This window comes from Arvicanthis niloticus, chromosome 12 (genome assembly GCF_011762505.2).
Source record: "Arvicanthis niloticus isolate mArvNil1 chromosome 12, mArvNil1.pat.X, whole genome shotgun sequence".
In the NCBI taxonomy this organism is placed as follows: Eukaryota; Metazoa; Chordata; class Mammalia; order Rodentia; family Muridae; genus Arvicanthis; species Arvicanthis niloticus.
The window spans coordinates 26,414,186-26,434,637 of record NC_047669.1 but is presented as its reverse complement, the minus strand read 5'-3'; the positions used below and the strand labels follow the sequence as shown (position 1 = coordinate 26,434,637).

The 20,452-nt window shown below is 38.6% G+C and overlaps 1 protein-coding gene across 3 annotated transcripts in view; it reads right to left on the bottom strand.

Annotated features, from left to right (window-relative positions):
* Lsamp (limbic system associated membrane protein) overlaps positions 1-14,151 on the bottom strand; it is a 2,034,784-nt gene extending 2,020,633 nt beyond the window's left edge. For 2 of the 3 annotated variants that reach the window (XM_034514986.2, XM_076942923.1), the window contains exon 1: positions 13,756-13,970. In XM_034514986.2, the coding sequence (XP_034370877.1) occupies positions 13,756-13,822 (67 nt within the window). In that variant the 5' untranslated portion in view covers positions 13,823-13,970. Of the gene's footprint in view, positions 1-13,755 lie in introns of all 3 variants that reach the window. The other variant, XM_034514988.2, reaches the window with a different exon arrangement.
* Positions 14,152-20,452: the final 6,301 nt, after the last annotated feature.

Genomic DNA, 20,452 nt, shown 5'->3' with positions numbered 1-20,452 from the left:
TCAGTTCCTTTGTCTGTATGCTAGTAACCATAAAGGGAATGAATAAGGTAATTAGTTTAAAACACTATGGAACTGTTAGTAGTATTGGCATTATTTTCAAATGACTGGAGTCTTTTGCTTGATCTCACTCTCCGTGATGTTCAGATATCACAAAGCAACTATCCATCTCTTTGTTCCTAGTGACAACATTCTGAAGAAACTAGCATTTCACTAGAATCCTTTGCTAGTTCTCAAAGACCAATATAGAGAGACCATGCCTAACCTCTTTGATAAATGGGAAGTGAAGAGTAAACTTCGAAATACAAATCAAATATAGATGACTAGATCCTCTCATCTGCTAAAAGACACATTCTGAGTTCCCAGGTTGTATAAGAAATAATTTTCAGACAAATTCCTCTATTATAAAATTATCTGAAAAGCTTAATTGTTACTCCACAATGAGACTTTTGAGGGGTCTCATCTGCATGACTAACTAAAGATTAACAAAAAAAAGATGGACAAGAAAAATTTTCTAGTTATATAAGAAATATTAAAGTTGAAAGCCCTAAAGACAGGAATGAGAACTGGAGGGAAGTATAGTTAGGGCAAACAGCTATGCCTTTGAAACTAAATAAATCTCTTTGCAATCCAGTCAACAAACTGCCACCTGACTTGACTTTTCTACCTGCTTGGAAATTGGTGGTAGTTTAGAAGGTGATAAATTAAAAGTGAACATGTTTTTTTTTTTTTTTTTTTTTTTTTTTTTTTTTTTTTTGAAATGGCTGTTTTTAGGATTCTTAACTCTCATGACTGTGCTTGGTATAGTCACAAAACATGGGAGTAGAATGTGCTTTGTTTATTTAATAAGGTAGTTAGCTCCTGAAACACATATATTCAACGTAAATCAGAAGGAGCACCTGATGAGTCTACAGAAGAGGGAATTTGAAACCTCTGTCCACCCTACCCCAAACAATGTGTGGAGAAGCACATACTAATAGAAAGATATTATTCAGTAACACTCACTTTAATTCTTCTCATACATCATCAGTGAACTCTGTCTCTGATAATATATCTCTGGATCGATGAGAATACGGCACTCCTTAAAGTCAAAATGATCATCTGTAATACTATGCTTAGGTGAAAATTTATTAGGTTTTTTTTTTTTTTTTTTGATTCTGCAGAAGAAACAATAGAAAAATCAGAAATATCCCAATCTGTTATTAAGATCATCAGAAATATCTTAAACCTGAGAAGAAAACATTGAGCATACTATCAATTATCATTATAATTGCCTCCTCAAGATGCTAAAGGGAAGATGAAATTTCTTCCAAGGTCAGATTCTCTCCTCCTTCCTAGGAACAGTGACACCTACCTTCTCTGGAAGATGTCAGATTCAAACAAGTGCAGAAGTCACTGAGTGATATTTTTACACACAAAACTGTATGCTATCTACTGTTTATTAACATGCTTCCCTGAATCCCACAAATTAGTAGTCTCTAAAAGTACCTGACTATTGAGTCAGAGGTAAAATTTCTCAAATTTAAGCATACAAAATCATTATAGGAAATGTAAGCAGAGCCTTAGGCAACCCAAAATGCACCAATAAACGAAGTATTGCAAATGTGTGGCTTTTATCTTTTCCAGTGCCTTCACTGTACATTCTGTAATTAAATTGCAATGATAAGCGAATTTCCCAAGTAACGTGTGTCACAGCCCATGCTGGAGTCTGACTTTTCAGGATCTGCCACAGACCATGTGACTTTGGATATAATAAAAAGACCTTGAGATACGCTCTGCCTCAATGTAGAAAAATAATTATTTTAAGCTCAATTACAGATCTGTACAAATTTTTTGAATGATTGAAAATGCTAACTAAACATAGAAAAAACAGAGCAACAAGAATAAGAAAATTAGATATATTCTAAATGTGTCAATGAGTGTTTGAAAAATAACTAAGAAGCAGAAGAGTCAGTCTTTGAAATAAGAAACATGATAAACATGGGTATCTGAAGTATGGGCATATTAATTTTAGGGGATATTTGTAGTTAGATATTCTAATTCTAAATAATTCAAGGTTCTCAACTAGGAGACATGATAATAAAACTAATTTTTATTAAAACCAAAGTCAAGCATATATTAATAATCAAAAGACTTTATGATTAATTAAACTAAGGGAAAAGTAAAATCTATGTTTGAAAACATTAAAAAAGATGAGTTTAAAAGATCAGCTCTCACTGCTGTCTGTGAAAGGTGGCAGGTGAACTGGAAAGTAGGGTTGGGAAGGACTCTACTCTAAAAACAAATTTGTAGATATAAACAGAGCTCAAGAGCCATGTAACACAACTGGAGCCCACATCCTAGTGGTAGAATGAAGCCATAGGAATCCATCAAGTGTTTGTTACTTAAATTTAGAAGAGGAAACAATGACACATTGGTGATACTATTACAGAAAAACTGTAAGCATAAATGACACACAGCAAGCCTTAAAGTGCCTTTAATAAAGACCTTAAAGCTTTGAATGGATGTGGAACCAGGAGGCAAAGAGTAATGACATAGCTCACAAAATGTCATTATTACCAACTGGTAAAGAATAAGAAATATTTAAAGGCAGAAGGAAAATATAAAAAGAAATATATGTAAATGTAAATAGGTTATAAAAGAAAGCAGACAGTATCACTGAATGTGATACTTCACACACAACTCTGAAAAATAAAAGAAAGCAAAGGGTGGCATGCAAGATGATTGAGAAAGCCCAGTAGACATTTCTGGGGCAAGGCAAAGGGAATGTTCTGGGTAGGGAACCATGTAACACACAGGATTGTGGGAAGGAGAATACACACCCAGCCAGTATCAAAGGGAAAAGACAAGAACCTAGAAAGTTTTATCATAATCTTTCTGAAGACCATTACTTGTTTCATATTTTAAAAGGACAGTCCAATCTAAGAATGTCAAGCATCTAATCTCTGAAATCAAATTGACAACTGAATGTGGATGACTCTGCTGGACGGTATCCATCTACAAACTCTAAAAGTAACACAGAGGTGAGACCTAGAGTTCGTAGATCAATGCTGATGTACTTTTAAACTGCCACAGTTATAAACAATTTGAAATTGGCCCATGAGATTTTTTTCCCCACAACTGCTCATGTACAAAAGCCAGGTGAAAGTCTGTTTCACTATAAAGTCAAGTACCAGAAAAAAAATTAGACAAATAGTGTTTGAGCTAAGTCAAAAAGGTTCAGTGAAGAAGAGAGAGCACTGAGCAGGAAGAAAGAAGACACCCCCTACTGAAATATACTGGGGCTTTGGGAAGATGGTTCAAGAGGTAAAGACACCTGCTACTAAACCTGACACTCAAGAGTTGATCATTGGGACCCACAGAATGAAAGGAGATAACCAACTCCATCAAATTGTCCCCTGGCTTCCACAGGCTTCTAAGACAATTATGGGTATGCACACTGACAAACAGAACAAAGAAATAAAAGTGGAAAAATTAAAAGTAGACTAATTTAATTGAGAAAAGGATTTAATGAAATAAGTTAGCTGTGAATGACAAATAATATAAAGAATTCATAATTGCCGTGTTCTCCCTGCAGTTCTAAGCACAGATCTAGGTGTTCCCCTTGCAATTGCTCAATAATCTTAGCTCTTGCTCCCTCAGAGATTTCCTGGGCTCCCAATGGAACACACACACACACATTCATACATATATATGTATATGTATATATATGTATATATGTGTGTATATGTATATATGTTTGTATATATGTGCTTCATAGAACATGTTGCTGTGAGCCTATGTGTACTTTTATGGAAAATGTGGACTCTGTAACAAGAGTGTATCACCCAACCAAGAAACATAACTGGATTATCTTTCTAGCCACATTTCTAAGGCAGCAAATGTTATTATGGTCACAAAACAAGACCAAATTAAATGTAATGCCTTCCTCTTTTAAAAATAAAAGCATTGACCAAATGCATTTTTCAAGAATAGAGTATTGATGAATAAATTATGGTACAGGCTGCTATATAACTGTTAACAGAGATAGAGTCGTTGAATATTTAATAACAAAAAATTAATAATATACTATTCAAGAAAAATAATAAATCAAAGGATATATGAGAAGTACAATCCCAGCTTGTTAACTTATATGTGCCTTTGATTGAAAGAAAGCTGGGAATGTTATATAACCAAATTACTAATTAATAAAGTTTCTCTGGTATTTAATATTATTTAATTTTCCATTGCTTTCTCATATTCTTTGGTGTTTTTCCACTTTTCTACAATGAGCATATTAATTTATAATGGGATTTCTGAAGAGATAAGCCATTTTTTAAAGCACATCAGAGCAAACTGTAGCTTCACTCATTCTAAGAATATAAAAACATGAGCATTGCTTCTGAATGCAATGGGAAGTACTTCAAAGTTTCTTCAATGTTGCCAAGGTTTATTTAACAATATTTTCTCACCATATATTATACAAGAACAGAACTAAACAGATGGTCTACATCGGGAATCCAGACATTGAGGAAAGCTCCCCTCGCTGTACCTACTTGTCGTACACTAAGTGTTACATCCTATCCACGTGCACTCACATGCCCATTAACTCTTCAGCACCTCATTAAGATCCAAATCTAACAGACACACAGGACCTGTGTGTTAATATCATCCCACATAACACCGAAATATGTCTCTATATCCAAAAGGGGACTTGATAACACCATATCAATTTAATTATATGAGCTTATGGATCTATATGCACTTGGGGCTGGAGAGATGAAATGGCTCAGCAGTTAGGAGCATTGGCTGCTCCTGTAAAAGACCTGAGTTCAGTTCCCTACACCTACATGGTGTTTTACAACCATGCATAACTCCCATTTTAAAGGATATAATGCCCTCTTCTGGCCTCTGAACACATGAGACATGTATGTGTTTCAGGAAAATATTATCACATAAAAATTATGAAAATTATAAAAATCTTTAAAACAATAAAACAATAGTCTTTCTTCACATATTTGCAGATTTTATGTTTAAATGTTACTTTAGCATTTGTAATTTGTAATTAAAGAAAGAAGAAAGGACAGAGAGAGAGAGAGAGAGAGAGAGAGAGAGAGAGAGAGAGAGAGAGAGAGAGACAGAGAGAGAAAGAGAGAGAAAGAGAAGGCAAGCAGGCAGGCCTAGGCTAAATTTGTGTCTGTATTCTCTATGCAAATGGTCTCTGGGCACCAAATTTGTCCTGCAGGCTCTGCATTTCCTTCATGTCACTTCCTTCCTGTGCTAATCAAAGGCCTTTTATTCTTTAAGGATTAAGAACAAATGGTTCAGTCTGGCTTCCAAGGTTCACTCTGTTTCTGGAAGCTTCTTTGGCATTCCTTACCAACATAAGTCCTTAACTCCATGTAGTCCACAGTCTGTACTATAACAAAAAAAAAAAGAAGAAGAAGAAGAAAGAAAGAAAGAAAGAGAGAGAGAGAGAGAGAGAGAGAGAGAGAGAGAAAGAAAGAAAGAATATTCTTTTTCCATTCCTTTCACTTCCCATGGCCACATATCTCTCCTTTCGTTATTCTTCATTTTCTTTGGCCTTCTGTCTGTCCTTCAGGCTTAGTTCCATGTCTTATCATTCATTTTCTCTCAAATTATTTTCCAAATCAGTCTGTTCCAATTTATCACTTTTGAACTATTGATGAAAAGACTAAGAATATTGATCATTCACAAATTTATATTGAATGAACTTATTGCCCACTTGTATAAATCATCACACAAATCAGGTAACCAGTGTGCAAGGAAGAGCTGATGCTGTTTTTGGTGACTTGGCTGTAAATACATGATGCTACCAACAATTACAAACTAACAAAAATCAGTTCATTTTTAATCTGGTCATCCTCCCCAAAAAGGTCAGCAGGATATATTCTCCTTGAAAAGATTTGCAAGGAATTGGCTTTTTCTGTACATACTTGAATCTAATAAAAGTTCATTGCTTTCAGAATACTATTTAATTCCATTGCTTTGCTAATTAAGTCTCGACTTCTCCCCAGTCAGAGTAAAATCATAGACTCATCTAAGTTTTGGAACTCAAAGGCACCTTACAGATTATTTCCAGAATCAGAAAATGTCTTGCCCAAGGCCACATAGGTGGAGAGTCAGAGATGATTCTTCCATTTAATTTGGTAAGCTGTCTGCATTTAAACTATTGGTTACATTAGAAAAGAGAGTGCAAAAGAAAGGGCCTGGATCTGGAGATAGGAGCTGGGGCTTCAATATTGACTCTTTGACTTACTTTCCATCTGTGTCCTCAGCTGTTGTAAGGAAATACAGTACTGACACATGACCTTGAAATCTCTTGGGTTAAGGTTAGAGTTAGGTGATGGAAAATACCCAAACAGAGCCATTTTCAGCTGTAAGCTTGACTGTCTGCATAAACTGCTCTGTTTGAGATCTCTCAACCACACCCAGAGGATTCTACCTCCATTCCCCTAATTCATTCAGTCTATAACAGCAGCTGAACACTTCTTCTGAGTCCTCACCCCCATCTCCCTTATCTAATAAAAGCCTGGAGCAGGCTCCACCAGGCAAGCTCGTCCTTTCCCTACATGGCACCTTGAGTCCTCTTCTAGAAACTCAAAGTTCAGGAGGCATGTTCGTTCCTGCTTTAACTCTCTATGCCTTTCTTTGTGTTTCAACCTTGTAAGACGCCACATGAAGTCACTACTGCTCCCCTGTGTTTCACAGAATCAGTCATTCCACATCCCTCTAGTTTTGTCTTCTGTCATTTCCTTCCTCTTTGGATTTTGCTCTCCTTCTAGTACTTAGATTTCTGTAATATTGTTGTCTCAGTAGTATGTTGAAGCTTCAGTAGGTTTCCTTTGGCTGTTATAGCTCTGTCTATACTACATACCTACATATCTAAATCTCACTTATCTTTCAAACTCTATGCATCAGTGGACTAAAAAATACTTCATTAACTCTACAGTCTAAGTTATATCTACCTGAAATATATACTCATGGTGCTTTAATCTCTCCCTCATTATATTCCACTATAATGGTAATTAATTTATTATCTTCTGAGTGCCTGTCTCTCTTGCTATGAGGTTTTTGAGAGTGTTGACTTGAGGATTTATAAATATTTATAGAAGGAAGGAAAAGAGCCAGATTGAAAAGGAAGGATATTAGTTGTTATTTTTTCCATTTCCATCCACTTTTCTGTAATCTGTACTCTGTTTATAACCAAACCAAATGACATAACTACCTATTTTTCATATAGCTCACATCATAAACACAAAAATAACTTTAAGCCCACAGAATGCCCCCTCTCCTTCCTCCTGAGCACAAACCACATCACTGCCTAATGGGAAAGATAGGAAATTAAAATTTCAGTGACAAAACCATCATCGTTAGTGAGATCAACTTTCAGCCTGCATCTGATATGCTAGCACAAGCTTAGGTTAGGTCACTATGATACATCTTACTCTACCACATTAGGTAAAAGCAGCATTAGGCAGTTTTTTGCTCTTCTTATGCAGACAGATGGTGGTGAACATAAAGCTGGCCTGGACAGGCATTTTCCAGACCAGATACAGCCCAACCAAAACACCCCAAAATTTTCCCCAAAGCAGCTAATATGGATTTCTTTCTAGGTGTGTGCTGTTTGCTGCAAGAAGTTCTTTATAGGTTTCTGTCCACTATGGCAGGACATATCACTTTCTAAAGGAGAGGGGGTGGAGAGACAGACAGACAGACAGAGGCATCTGCATTAAATACCACATGTATGTGGATTATTTGTGCTTCTTCATTAATTCGATAAAAATCCAAGGTACCTTGGTAATTTAAATGTACTCAATCAAATACCTGAAATAGCACTAGAATGTGCTATTTCAGTTATATGATAGTTTAAAAAGATCTCCTTAGTATTATTGTTACTGTGGTGAAAGACTATCATAATTTATGCATGTCAACAGTGATAGCATATAATTGTTCATGCATTTTTGGGGCTGACCTTGTTTTATACCAAGATGAGAAAGGAAGGACTTCAGAGAAGGGCAGGGTTGGAGGTTATCTGAGCATCAGAGTTCTGGTCTACTGCCACCTCAGCAAGATTTATTCATCTTGGAGAGTCTCCGTTTCATTTACTAAACAACAGTGATTCACACAGAGGAACATAGCCACAGAAGCAAAGTTAATTGAAATCAAGATCCCCTAACAGTTCTTCCTTCCTTCAGCAGTTTTGCCATCCTGCAAGCTAAAATATTAAGTGAGATGGTTGTAGGCGTATGGAAAATGGAAACAAAGGTGGTTAGCATGGAAATAAAAGTGGACATGCATTTTCTTTTGTGTTTTGGCTTCAGCTCTTTTTAGCAGAGCAAGAAAGCAGAGCAGCTTATGTAACCCCATATCAATACTGTATCTCTCCTCAGCATTAAATTAGCACTAGGAGTTCAATATGGCTCTCACCCAAGTGCAGAAAAAGTCTGAAAAATAAAGGGATGGAGGAGGAGAAAAAAGAGGTAGATGTGAACACAGGTAAATTCTGCTCAGACTGTTGCAAAAGGCAAGATGGATCCTTTTAATTTAACTCATTATCTTCTCCACAGAAGCAAATAATGTTTTACAATATGTGAACCATGCATCCAATCATGAAGCAAGCACTATTACCCCGAACTAATCAGACAAGTAAGGCTCACATGAGACGTTTACCTCTGTTTTAGCAGACAGCAATTCGGAAGCAAAGGTATTCTTACGTGATCCCATGGCCTTTCCACGGGACCATATTTTCTACTTAAGGTTTAAACTAACACTGCTCATGTGGACAGTCAGACATTCACAAATGCTGAAGGATAAAAGCAGGACAAGAATTTATGAACAATGAAGAGATCATTTTGGAGGATCAATTATAACATAAAAGTGTATTTATTAATAGAAATATGTCATGTGGGATAAATGCATAGTGAAGAAAATATGCTATGTAGGCAAAAAATAAAAAATATTTTCAAGAGACAACATACTTCATGGTATGGGTAGCTTCCAGAACTGACCACAACTATATGAAGTGAATGTCAGACCTCTAGTGTTGACATTTATCAAATTAAAGAATTCCTAAGGTATTATGGACAGTTGCTTGATTCCATGTTATGCTATATCTTCGTATATTAATAAAATACTTGTAAATGACACCCACATTTTCAACACTCAGGGTGATGATTTGAGCTACAAATTGTACGTAATTAATGATCATCACTATGTTTGTGACAAGGTGTCTTCAGCTACCAAAAACTAGATAGAAAAAAACAACCCTCTGGGGAAATGGTGACTTTTTTTTTTCCGAATGTGAATGTATTATTTTTAATCTAGTAGTAACAAACATTTTCTTGATATGCAAATATAATAAAAAAAATGAATTGGGTTTTGCACTAAAGACTTAGAAGCTCTGTAGTCAGTACTTAGTGGATTGGTTCCAGGTTATTGTTGGTGATTAATAATATCTATGTCTAGGAGAAGGTTTCATCTACAGATGGTTGTTACCTCTACATCATCATCTAAATTGCTTAAAATCCTTCAGTATTTGAGATACTTGATGCCATTAAGTTATCCTGCAACTTCTTGTCTGAAGAAACTATCCTAAAGGATTCCATCAATTCATCTTTGCTGAAATTATATTGGATGGAAGTAGGGTAACTAATCCAGTTATGAGCAATCACAAGAAGATAGCCATGGGAAGATACTACTAGTATCTGTTAGAAGAGCGCACATCCTGGGCCTGTCTGCAGCCCCACACTGAGCAGCTGGTGTGAGACTCCCCTGAGGGTTGGTTGTCTGTACTGTCTACAATTCAGTAAAAGCATGCTTGCCACTTCTGCTGGCCACTAACAATCCAAATCTGGCTTCAGGCAGGAGCCAAGGCGACCTTCATGCCCAGATGAACCAAAGATGGGGGTGGGGTAATCCAAGTGGAGTTCATCTCCTCTACAGTCCTCAAAGGGCACACAGCTACTGCCATTCCAGATGCCAAATCGAGAACAGAGCCAACCTCAGAACACAGCACTGGCTGCTCTTTGGCTCTGAATCTGGAGCATGAGAAAGAAGGAACAATTTTCAGATGACAAGGAGACTCAGCCAGATCTGAGCCAAAGAAACAGGGAGCCCCAAAATAAATTAATCACAAAATGCACAGTCCTGAACAGGCTTGGCTTTGTTGGTTATTTGGGTTTTATCTCCATTCACAACAAAACAAAACCAAAAAGTCTCAGTTGAACTGCTTCTTCTAGTTTTCTTAAGATTACAGGCAAATGAGAAGAAAACAGTACAATCACAAATTTCTAGGATTTCCTTTGAAGATGTTAGACACTTTGCAAACTAGGTGTCATTAATATAATGTACGTAGTTATCAGAATATCAAGACAAACACACCTAACCATTATGTAATCTTATCATCAGCCTGTACTTGTTTACATGTTAGAAATAGTCCCTGCCAATATCAGGATGATGTGTGGATTATAATTATCAACTTTATTAAAGCACTGGGGAATATTTAGAAAATCACAGGAGAAACTATTTTTTTTAATTTACGCATATGTAAATATAACTTTACAAACATATAATAAATAACTCATTTCAAAACAGTGATAATGATCATAACATCAGCAATGTGAACCGGATCATAGTTATTCCTGAGACCTTACCAGTATATGTCAGATCTGCCTAGAGCTACAGAGTAATAACCTAACTTTGTAGACTGTCTCCTGGGGCTAATCCAAATTATACAGTAAATAGCCCTACACTTCAGAAACATAGAGGGTAAGACATGTTCGACATTCTGAACAAATAGAATCTAATAAAAAAAAAATGGACACCAATAACAGCATTCACCTGTGAATCCATGGAGGTAATCATGAAAAACAGAGTGACCTGCTGCAGATAGAGCTGATTTAAAAGAGCCACACATTCTGACAGCAAGTATGTGTGTGTGTGTATGCGTGTGTGTTGTGCATGTGTGTATGTGCATGCATGTGTATGTACATATGTATTATGTATGTGTGTATGTGTGTGCATGTGTGTATGTGTGCATGTGTGCATATGTGTATGTGCATGTATGTATATGTATGCGTGTATGTGCATATGTATATGTGTATATGTGTATGAATGCATGTATGTGTATGTATGTACATGTGTGTATGTATGTATGTGTGTGTGTGCTTGTATATGTACGTGTGTACATGTGTACATTGTGCATGTGTGTTCATATGCATGTGAGTGTGCATGTGTGTGTGTCACACCTCCATGTACTCACACTGGAGTGAAGGCATAGAGCATCTCATTTAATAGCCTTCGTAGAATTTCTAAGGTCATAGAAGAAAGACTATATATGATGAGCATTTGTAGTGAGCATCATTTTCTCATTCCCATCTGGCAGCATGGCCTTCTTGCCCTATAAAGCCCATTATTCATATCTACCACTACCTGTTATTTACCACCCATCAGAGGATTTTAGTGCTTGAGAACTGGGTCCATTTCCCATTTGTCAATGTGCTCTGTTTAGTGACCCTTGAAAACTCCTCCTCTGGAAATGATATTCTCAGGAAAACAGAAACAAACACAAATACAAAAACTACTTTGCACAAATAGGGTTACCATGCCTTAACAAATGTTCTGTGTAGGCGGCAATGGTCTTACTGAAGAGGATGGTAGGGCTGTGCCTTTTTGGTGGGAAGATCTTCTCGAATATAGTGATCTGGTCTAGTGTTCGATCTGACCTCACCATCCTTCATAAGTGCCACCTGACATCAGCTCAGCATTTTGCTCTGTCCTTCACTCATGAAATTCTCTGGCTGTGTAATGAATATTCCACAGCTTTAGTCAAACTTAAGAGAAATATCAAGTGACTTACTGGTTTATCTCGTGTGCTAAGTTTCTAGTTAAGTAGAAGAAAGATGACCCTCACTGACACAATACCATCATATTTTTGCTAATGTCTCAATATAAAAATAAATAGAAGGCTGAGTTAGGACATCAGAAATCATAGAGAAAGTACTAACAGCACTGAGAGGGAAAAGAAAGGGAATAAAATAAAAATTGAGAAAAGAAAAGGCAATCAGATTCCAAAGATGGATTTGGATATTATTTTCCATGCAGGCATGTTTAGTCACAGAACTATATGTGACAAGACCTAACAATTTCGATAAGAAAGAAAGGAGTCAGTGAGTTCTGAGATGAAGTTTTTTAGGAGCTGTAACTTCTAATTGTGCCATGGGTGAGTTCCAGCTGTCACTCTGTGTGTATTTCAAAACAGAACTTTGACATTGTATTTATTTACTTGCAATGCTTCAACTAGTAAACAGCCAGGAGTCTATTCTCATTTCCTTTGGCAAGAAGGCTCTATAGCTACCCAAAATATCCCCTAGCAATGAAAAATGAAACCCACAAATGTAACATTAGCAACCAGCTGTCAGAAGAAAATTAAGGGAAGATTGCCAGTCTGGCCATTGCATGGTGAGGATTCACGAATCTCTCTCTCTCTCTTTCTCTCTCTCTCTCTCTCTCTCTCTCTCTCTCTCTCTCTCTCTCTGTGTGTGTGTGTATGTTTTGTGTGTGTGTGTGTGTGTGTGTGTGTGTGTGTGTGTGTGTGTGTGCAAATGAGAAGCCTTGCTTTTCAGTATTGTAAGTGGTACAGGTCCTAATGATAGCAGGATGCCAGAACATGAAGGGATAGTAGAACTATCAATGGTAGAGTGAAATAGCAGGCTCTCAATAGCTAATTGTACTAGGCTCCTCTCACCGGTGGGAATGGTGAGACGGGGGAGGGGGGAGCTCAAAACAAAAAACAATGTATTCTTATTTTGGAATGAATCTGTGTACTGTGGAACATATAGGAAGGTTCTGGATTCTCAGCCTTAAGTGAAATGCAAAGAGTATGTATGTGTTTGCATTTTTAACCTTCATGAATTCACTTCACAATCTCCCCCAGCACAGACAGAACCAAGACATTTTCAAAGTAAAGAACCAGTACTAGCTATTCAATCCCCCAAGCATGAAACACTCTGGCCATTCAGAGCCAGCAGTTATTAACCCACGAATTCTCAAGTGCATATTCTCATTCTCTTTCTCTCTCTCTCTCTCTCTCTCTCTCTCTCTCTCTCTCTCTCTCTCTCTCTCTCTCTCTCTCTCTCTCTCTGACATTTCCTTCTCTCCTCCACCCTCACCCCTCCCACATCTAGGGGCAGAATGATTTTGTAGGGGTTGTTCTGTCTAGAGATGCAAGTGCCAGGTGGCAAGCGGCTACCCAGCAGCATTCTAAAGTTAATGCCAGTTTCCTCTTGGAAGAGCAGGAATGCAGAGGTATCAGCACCGTGGACACGGGGACAGCAAATACCAAGGCAGCACTTGGAGTTTACAGAGGAGCAACCCCAGTGTCCCTGGCACTGCCTCCCACCAGTACCACTACCACCATCACCATCACCATCACCAGCAACACACACACACACACACACACACACACACACACACACACACAAACACACAGACCTACACACGCTCCTCTCTGCCCCCTAGTCCGCACAGGCCAGCTCTGAATCAGCCACCACCAGCATGGATATTGCAGCAAGTCTGCAGGCTCCCGCTCGCCTCGGGACCTAGCCTGGACTACAGCACCGCGGGTAGAAACGCATCACCGGACTTGTCAATAAGCCGGATTTTGTGTAGACCCAGAGCGCTGGTGACCCCATCCGAGCATCCCGGACCCAGAGGTGGCAGGAGGGGGCGCGCGGGGTCGCCACAGGCTCCCCCTACCTTGCAATGAGAAGAGGGACAGGAAGAACCCCAGCACCCAGACGCTGTGCAGCCAGTAGGTCCTCATGTCGCCAAGCGCTCCAGCCGTCTCTCCTCACTCCTGCTCTCTCTAGTAAAACGCGCTGCTCGCTTCCCTTGGCTTCCCTCAGGGCTCTCCTGGCTCCAGCGACGCGGACGGAGCAGTCTGACGAATCCCAGCACAGCCTCGCTCTCTTCTCCAGAGCGTGAGCCCGGGTCTTGAAGGATGCTCGCAGTCCAAGCCTGGTGTTAGCACAGAGAGCCCTCTTTTTCCTCGAGCTCTCCCGCTCTCTTCTTTCCTACCCTCCTCTCCCTTACTCCCCTGCAGCTCCAACTAAATGAGACTGTACTTAAACAAGCAAGCGCCTTATAGGACCCGGAGCCCAGCCGAAAGGGCCCCGCTACTGCCATCTAGTGTGCACAGCCTGGCAGCGCCGCGGCCCTGGGTTTGCTTGTGTGCGAGAGGTCGGTCCAATGCAGCCAAAGTCCCCTTTCATCTCAGCAAACACAGGTGAAAAAGCCCTTGTCTTCTTGAGACCTTGACATGACCTTGTCGCCCCTTACATTTGACTTTCCTCTTTGCAGTAGAAAAAACCTCGGAACTCACTGTTCGTGCATCTTCTTATCCTGTGGTTTCCTTTCTCTCTGGCCTCTCCCTTCTTAGCCCAAGGATTGCTTGAAAGCCTCCTCTAAATGTCACAGTAACCTCCACCTTGAGATTCCAGTGACCATCTGTAGCCTCATCCTATCCAATGTCATTCTTCATTCTCCATTGCACAGTATTCCCCATCCTCTGTATATGATTTTGAAACACTAGGTCAAAACAGTTCTGACGTGGTTGACCTTATCTGTAGCTCAGAAAGCTCCTTCTTGTTTTTACATCATCTCTCTTCTTGTTTTAATCCCTCTAATTTGAAGTTAGTTAGAGAGAAAAATTCAACAGGAAAAACCTACCCAATTCACCTTCTTCTAAACACTCAGAAAAAAAAAATTCTCAGCAGTGTACCAAACATTTCCAACTCAATGAATGACTCAGGGATACATCCTAGTGAGAGCAGAGGCCAGACAGAACTCCTCTAAGTCACAAGGATGCAGCAAAGGTAGATTTTTCCATCTGTTCCTGGGGTTTTCACTGGCTGGAGACTCTAACAAAACCATATCATTTTATTCACTGATGAATTTTAATATTTGAATTATGTGAACATGGTGTCTGTGGTTTCTTTCAATTCTGCATGTTGTGCCTCTGCCATATTTTCTGACCTTGACATTAGTAGCACATTGTACCGCTTAATTCTTTGCTGTGGGAGGCTCTCATGGGCACTGGATAGTCAGTACCAATCTTTTCACCAACTTAGTAGTTCTGAAGACTGAAGATCACCGTTGGCCACCGTAAAATACAGATGCGGGGAGCAAAACTGTCCCTACAGAGAATCTCTCCTCTATAGCCACTGCTGTTTTTCTTTGGGAACCACTCCCTGTCTTGCTTAGGGTTTCTACTGCTATCATAAAACAACAGGACCAAAAGTATTCTTGAGGAGGAAAGCTTATGTTCCATCATCCAGGATGTCAGAGCAGGAATTCAAGGCAGGAAGCAGAGACAGGCATATAGGATTTAGAGGTCTGTTGTTTATCACCACGCTTTCCAGGATCTATCTGCTGTTTTATAGAACCCAGAACTATATGCTCAGGGCTGAGGCAAGTCACAGTGAGCTGTGCCTTCCCACATCAACCCTCAATTTAAAAAATAACCTATAGGTTTGATCCCGGGTCAGTCTGATGAGGGCCTTCTCTCCATTGAGGTCCCCTCCTTGAAAATGCCTCTAGCTTGTGTAAAGTTGGCATAAAAGTAGCCAGAACAGATGAACCTTTTCAATCAGACACTCAAACACATCACTATTCAACAACAACCTTTCTTTTCTTTGTTTACCCCCAAGATCTCATGTTAATACCAATATCACAATACAAAATATTACAGATTTAAAAGCTCCAGTGCTTAAAATCTCAAACACTTAAAAGTTCCATCTCAAAAACATATACAGACTCTTTCAAAGTAATAGTCTGTCTAAAATAGCTGAAATATTCAAATTTTCTCTAAAATATCCATCTTTTGCAAACTTCCAAACCTTTCTAAAATTCCAAAGTTTTTAACTGGAGGTTCCTGCGAAATAATAATATATTGTTTTTTTAAAAAAGTGGTTTAATCTTTTCTCTTGCTTTTCTTCTTAATTAAAATAAAATGTAAGAGTTACTTCACTTTCCTCCTTTCCCTTCTTTCCTTCCTAACTTCCCAGACTCCTCCCCCATGTTTCTCCCCCAAATCTGATAGCTTCTTCACCCCAAAAGGGAAGAACCAGAACATAGTCTCAGTCAGCTCAAAACAAAACAAGCCCAGCAGCATAAGCTCAGTGTCGCACTTCTGTTGCACAGGGACTTCAAAAGGAATGCCACAGCACCCAGTGTGTCTCATAGACTTAGGCTGCCTCCACTTCATATCTGCAGCTGCCTTGTTGGCCATCTCTTGCTACCAGCATCACCAAAACTCTTGGTTCTGCCATGCAACTCAACAGCATCTCCAACAGCTGTTCCTGGGCTTTCTTCAAGAATTCTGACCCAGCCACATAGCTACAAGCCTCAAATTCTCCCCATGACTCCCTGCAATCCTGCTGCTTCAACTGCAACTGAAGCTGCATCTTCATTTATGTTCTCCCCGAGTGCTGAGTCTGAGCTCTTCTTCAGTACTCAACTCATGCCTTCAAACAAGTACCATGTGAGTGACTATTATACATTTCCAAATTTGCACATTGCACAGTCATTGTCCCCATGTGGAGCACAACTTCTGTGTGCTGACCTTCAGGAGACACTTCCAAGAAAGTTTAACCTCAAGGACTCTGGTCTCTTAGTCATTGCTCATATCTCAGTGTCAGCTAACCAGCATCAATTGTCCCAGCAAAGCAGGAGTTTTACATTAGTGGGTCTGCTGCTTTTTTGGTCACAGTCACCACTCATCCCCAGATTACTAGACATGTATTCTTAAAGTTCCAAATGTTGAATATTCCCAGTGGTATTGGCTCCCCCCTGAAACTCTACAAGCCAGGTCCCCATTGTCTGTACTGCTCTCAGTGTTCTCATCTTCCAAGTAAGGGAATAATTTCTTATAATCATAGATCAGAGAAAGGTTTACACATGCATATTGCAATTGTTCAGATGTCCTTATGAAATGTTTTCTTAAATGTAATATATGCCTAGAAACTTCTTTCATAAATATTATTTCCTAGGGGCAAAGATATGTCATATCATCTTTCTTCTCATGTCTTTTATTTTATTTCAGGGACACTGGTTGAAGCAGTGGAAACTGTTTCTCAAATTGACCAGATAAAGCTACATATTGAAATTTCATAAACAGACTCCATTGAGGCCACATGCCTGGAGGCTTTGATTTGGGTGAGGATGGGGTTCATATAACTTTGATACATTAACAGAGCTCATTCACTTGGAACTAGAGAGAGAGAGAGAGAGAGAGAGAGAGAGAGAGAGAGAGAGAGACTATTAGACTTTTCTGATTGTGATCCTTTTCCTACATTTTGTAAATTTTACTTATATAACAATAGGAATAGTATACTTAATATCATTGTGGAAGACATACTTATTTATGGCCATATTGTCTCATTAAGTAGAAACTGTTTTGTTCCCTATTATAAGTACAAGAATTTCTATATCTGCACCCACAGCTATATTCTGCATCATCAGTATAGTTACAATCATAACTATTTTGGTTATAAAGCTACCTATGACATAAAAAAATAAATCATAGATGTAGAACCCCTTCATAACATTTTACCCAGAGGCATTTTATTCCCTTCCTACAGCTGTCTTCCAATGCAGCCGAGTCTCAAGGTTTACAAAGCCTGTCAACTTCCATTGCTAATGTGCAGTGATGGGATTGTAATTTGCTCTGGGAAGCTTTCTTACACCACAGTTAAGTCATTTACACTCTAACAAATGATGTTCTGTTGGGTTCAGGAATTCCTAGACATCTGCCTACTCCTCCCACTCACTTTAGATGGATTCTCTTCTGAGTTGCAGAAGCCAAAAAGAATAAAAAGGGGAGACAACTTTCATTCTAAGTACAATTAGGTTCACATCTGTAAAAGTACACTTTGACCAGAAACCCCTTAAGATCCTAGGTGGAATCACTGAGACCTAAAATAAAGATGATTCTTTTAAATGAATGGCTTGTCTATTTTTAGCTTTTCTATGTCAGAGCTGGCTCTAGTCCTTTAGGTAGGTAACTATCTGCTGTAGTTTCTTCCTGCCTGCATTGTGCCCTGGATGTCTTATATTAAGCAAAAGAAGATGATACAATATCCAACATATTAGACTTTGTCATCTGGTCTGTGAGTTTCATATGACTCTTTCAATGGCAGTTACAACATTTACAAAGATTTTAGGAAAAGTTGTATAATTTATGTAGAATCAGAAATGATGAACATGAATGCAGATTTTCATGTGTGTCTGAACTGATACTGGTCTAACTCTGGAGCAAAAAGCCTAAAATGAGTAACAGTGTTCATTTAATTTTAACACCTGTGGTTGGAAAGTGGCTTCATATGCAGGATCTCAATAAAGGAATGGACAGAATTTTAGCAACTGAGGATTCATCTTCTTGCCTTAATTATTTTACTCTTAAACTTTACAGCAAAAAAAATTTTTTTAAAGGAAATGCTGAAAAATCCGTGTTTCAAGAAAATAAACAGAACTTCAAGAAAAAAAAAAAGCTTTCTTGCTTAGTGGGACTTTAGATGAAGTAGGAATTTGTAGGAGGAAACCATCTGTAACACCAGAAATATACGTCACTCTTCTCTGAGAGCTAGTTCTTTCTAGATCTCCCTGAGAACATTAGGAGGACCAATTGAAACAATGTGAACACAGACAGTTCCAACCCTCATTAAGTAAATCTGTAAACGTTGGTCCACACAGACTTGAAATTTCATCATCTTATCTTTTGTCTTCCTCTAGTCTCATTCCCTGTCTTCTTGTCTCACAAGAGAGACCAAGGCTTCCTAAATACAAGCACTGGATCCAATGTCACACAGCTCAGCACAAATGCAAAAGTAGACTCTTCTGATATTGACTGGAGGGCTGTGCTTCACTTCACTACTTTATTTTACATGTTATAACTTTGAACCATTTGCATAGAGAATAACAATCACTAACATTTAGGAATGTAGAAAGACTGGTTAACTTTAATACAATGTGTGGTCATTTGAGGTGAGACATTGAACCCTGCCCAGTGAAGAATTTCATGGAAATGGGAGTTTTGACAGGTGTCAGAAATAAAGAGACATAATAATACCCCCTTTGATCCAGAATAACTTCTTTTCCCTTAAAATATCTCTATTTGCAACTGAAAAGAAAGCAAGCTCTTCTGGCTGAAGAAATTGCTTTTGCCATTAGGATGCAAATGGCCAAGCAAATTTGTTACCCAATAAATCTTTTGGGGCATTATATAGACATAGTCTTTGAATTTGTAAAGCCTAAGCTTTAAAAACAAATAATATAAAAAAGAAGCTATAAATTCCACATCTATATGACATTTTTGTTTAGGAAGCTTGTGAAGTCCAAACACCCTTTTAAGTAGAAATTACACTGTCTAAAAACAGTTAGAAAGACGTCTTGATTCGTCTAGTTACATTGTACTCTTTGGTAATTAATGGAGTACCTTAGCTACAATTGAGGTTTCTGAAAATCCCATTACTTTATTCCCACAGCTGATGGCAATTCTTACCCAAGAAGAAAGCATAAATACAATTCATTATTGGTTTATGTACCAGAAGTGGCGGGGGGAGGGGGGCAAAACTCTATTGCAAAAAAAAAAAAAAAAAAAAAAAAAATCATGTCTTCATTGCAAGGCATAGAGAAAGCTGTCTGGGACTGGTCCTTGCTAGCCAGCCTTCAAAATGAATGAAAGCACCAGCAAGACAGCTGGAGGGAATGGGCATCAACAACCTTACAAGAATATAAACCCTTTTTGCAGCCAGTGTGCTCATTGTGTTCAATGTGTGATTGTACCTGCGTGCTCACCTGACAAGATGATCAAAATGGTATTATAGTGGCAAACCTGTTATGAGGCAGCTATCCACTCCCTGTTTGCATTTGATGCCTACTATACAGGAGGGAATTTCACTTTGGAAACAAAAAACACAGTTAAAATTCTATGACTGGTGTGATCACAGTCCCTATTGGTGGTGTCTCTGCAAAGTAGATGTGGGTGCTTGTGTAATTGTCTTCAAAATAACTGTATGTTCATGGCCATAGAGCATTGATGCTGTTTGTTTTAGTCAGAGAAGAATCTTTCTGCTCTGGTCGATGGTGATTTCAGAATCTCATGAAATGAGTTTCTAACATCCAACAAGGAGGAGGAGGAAGAGAAAGAGGAGGAGAAGGAGAAAAGGGAGGAAAAATGGCTCGTTGTTAGATGATGTCATGATCAAATATATGGAATAAACAAGTGTTGGTTGCAAAACCACAAATAAAATCGTTATATGACCCCTTCAAAGGCTTGGAAACATAACAGAAGAAGGGATGGATAAAAAAGAGGAGAAGAAAAAACAGAGATACCAGAGTACAGCACTTGTAAGCATAACATGACTATTGTGCTCCCAATTCACAGCAATCTTGG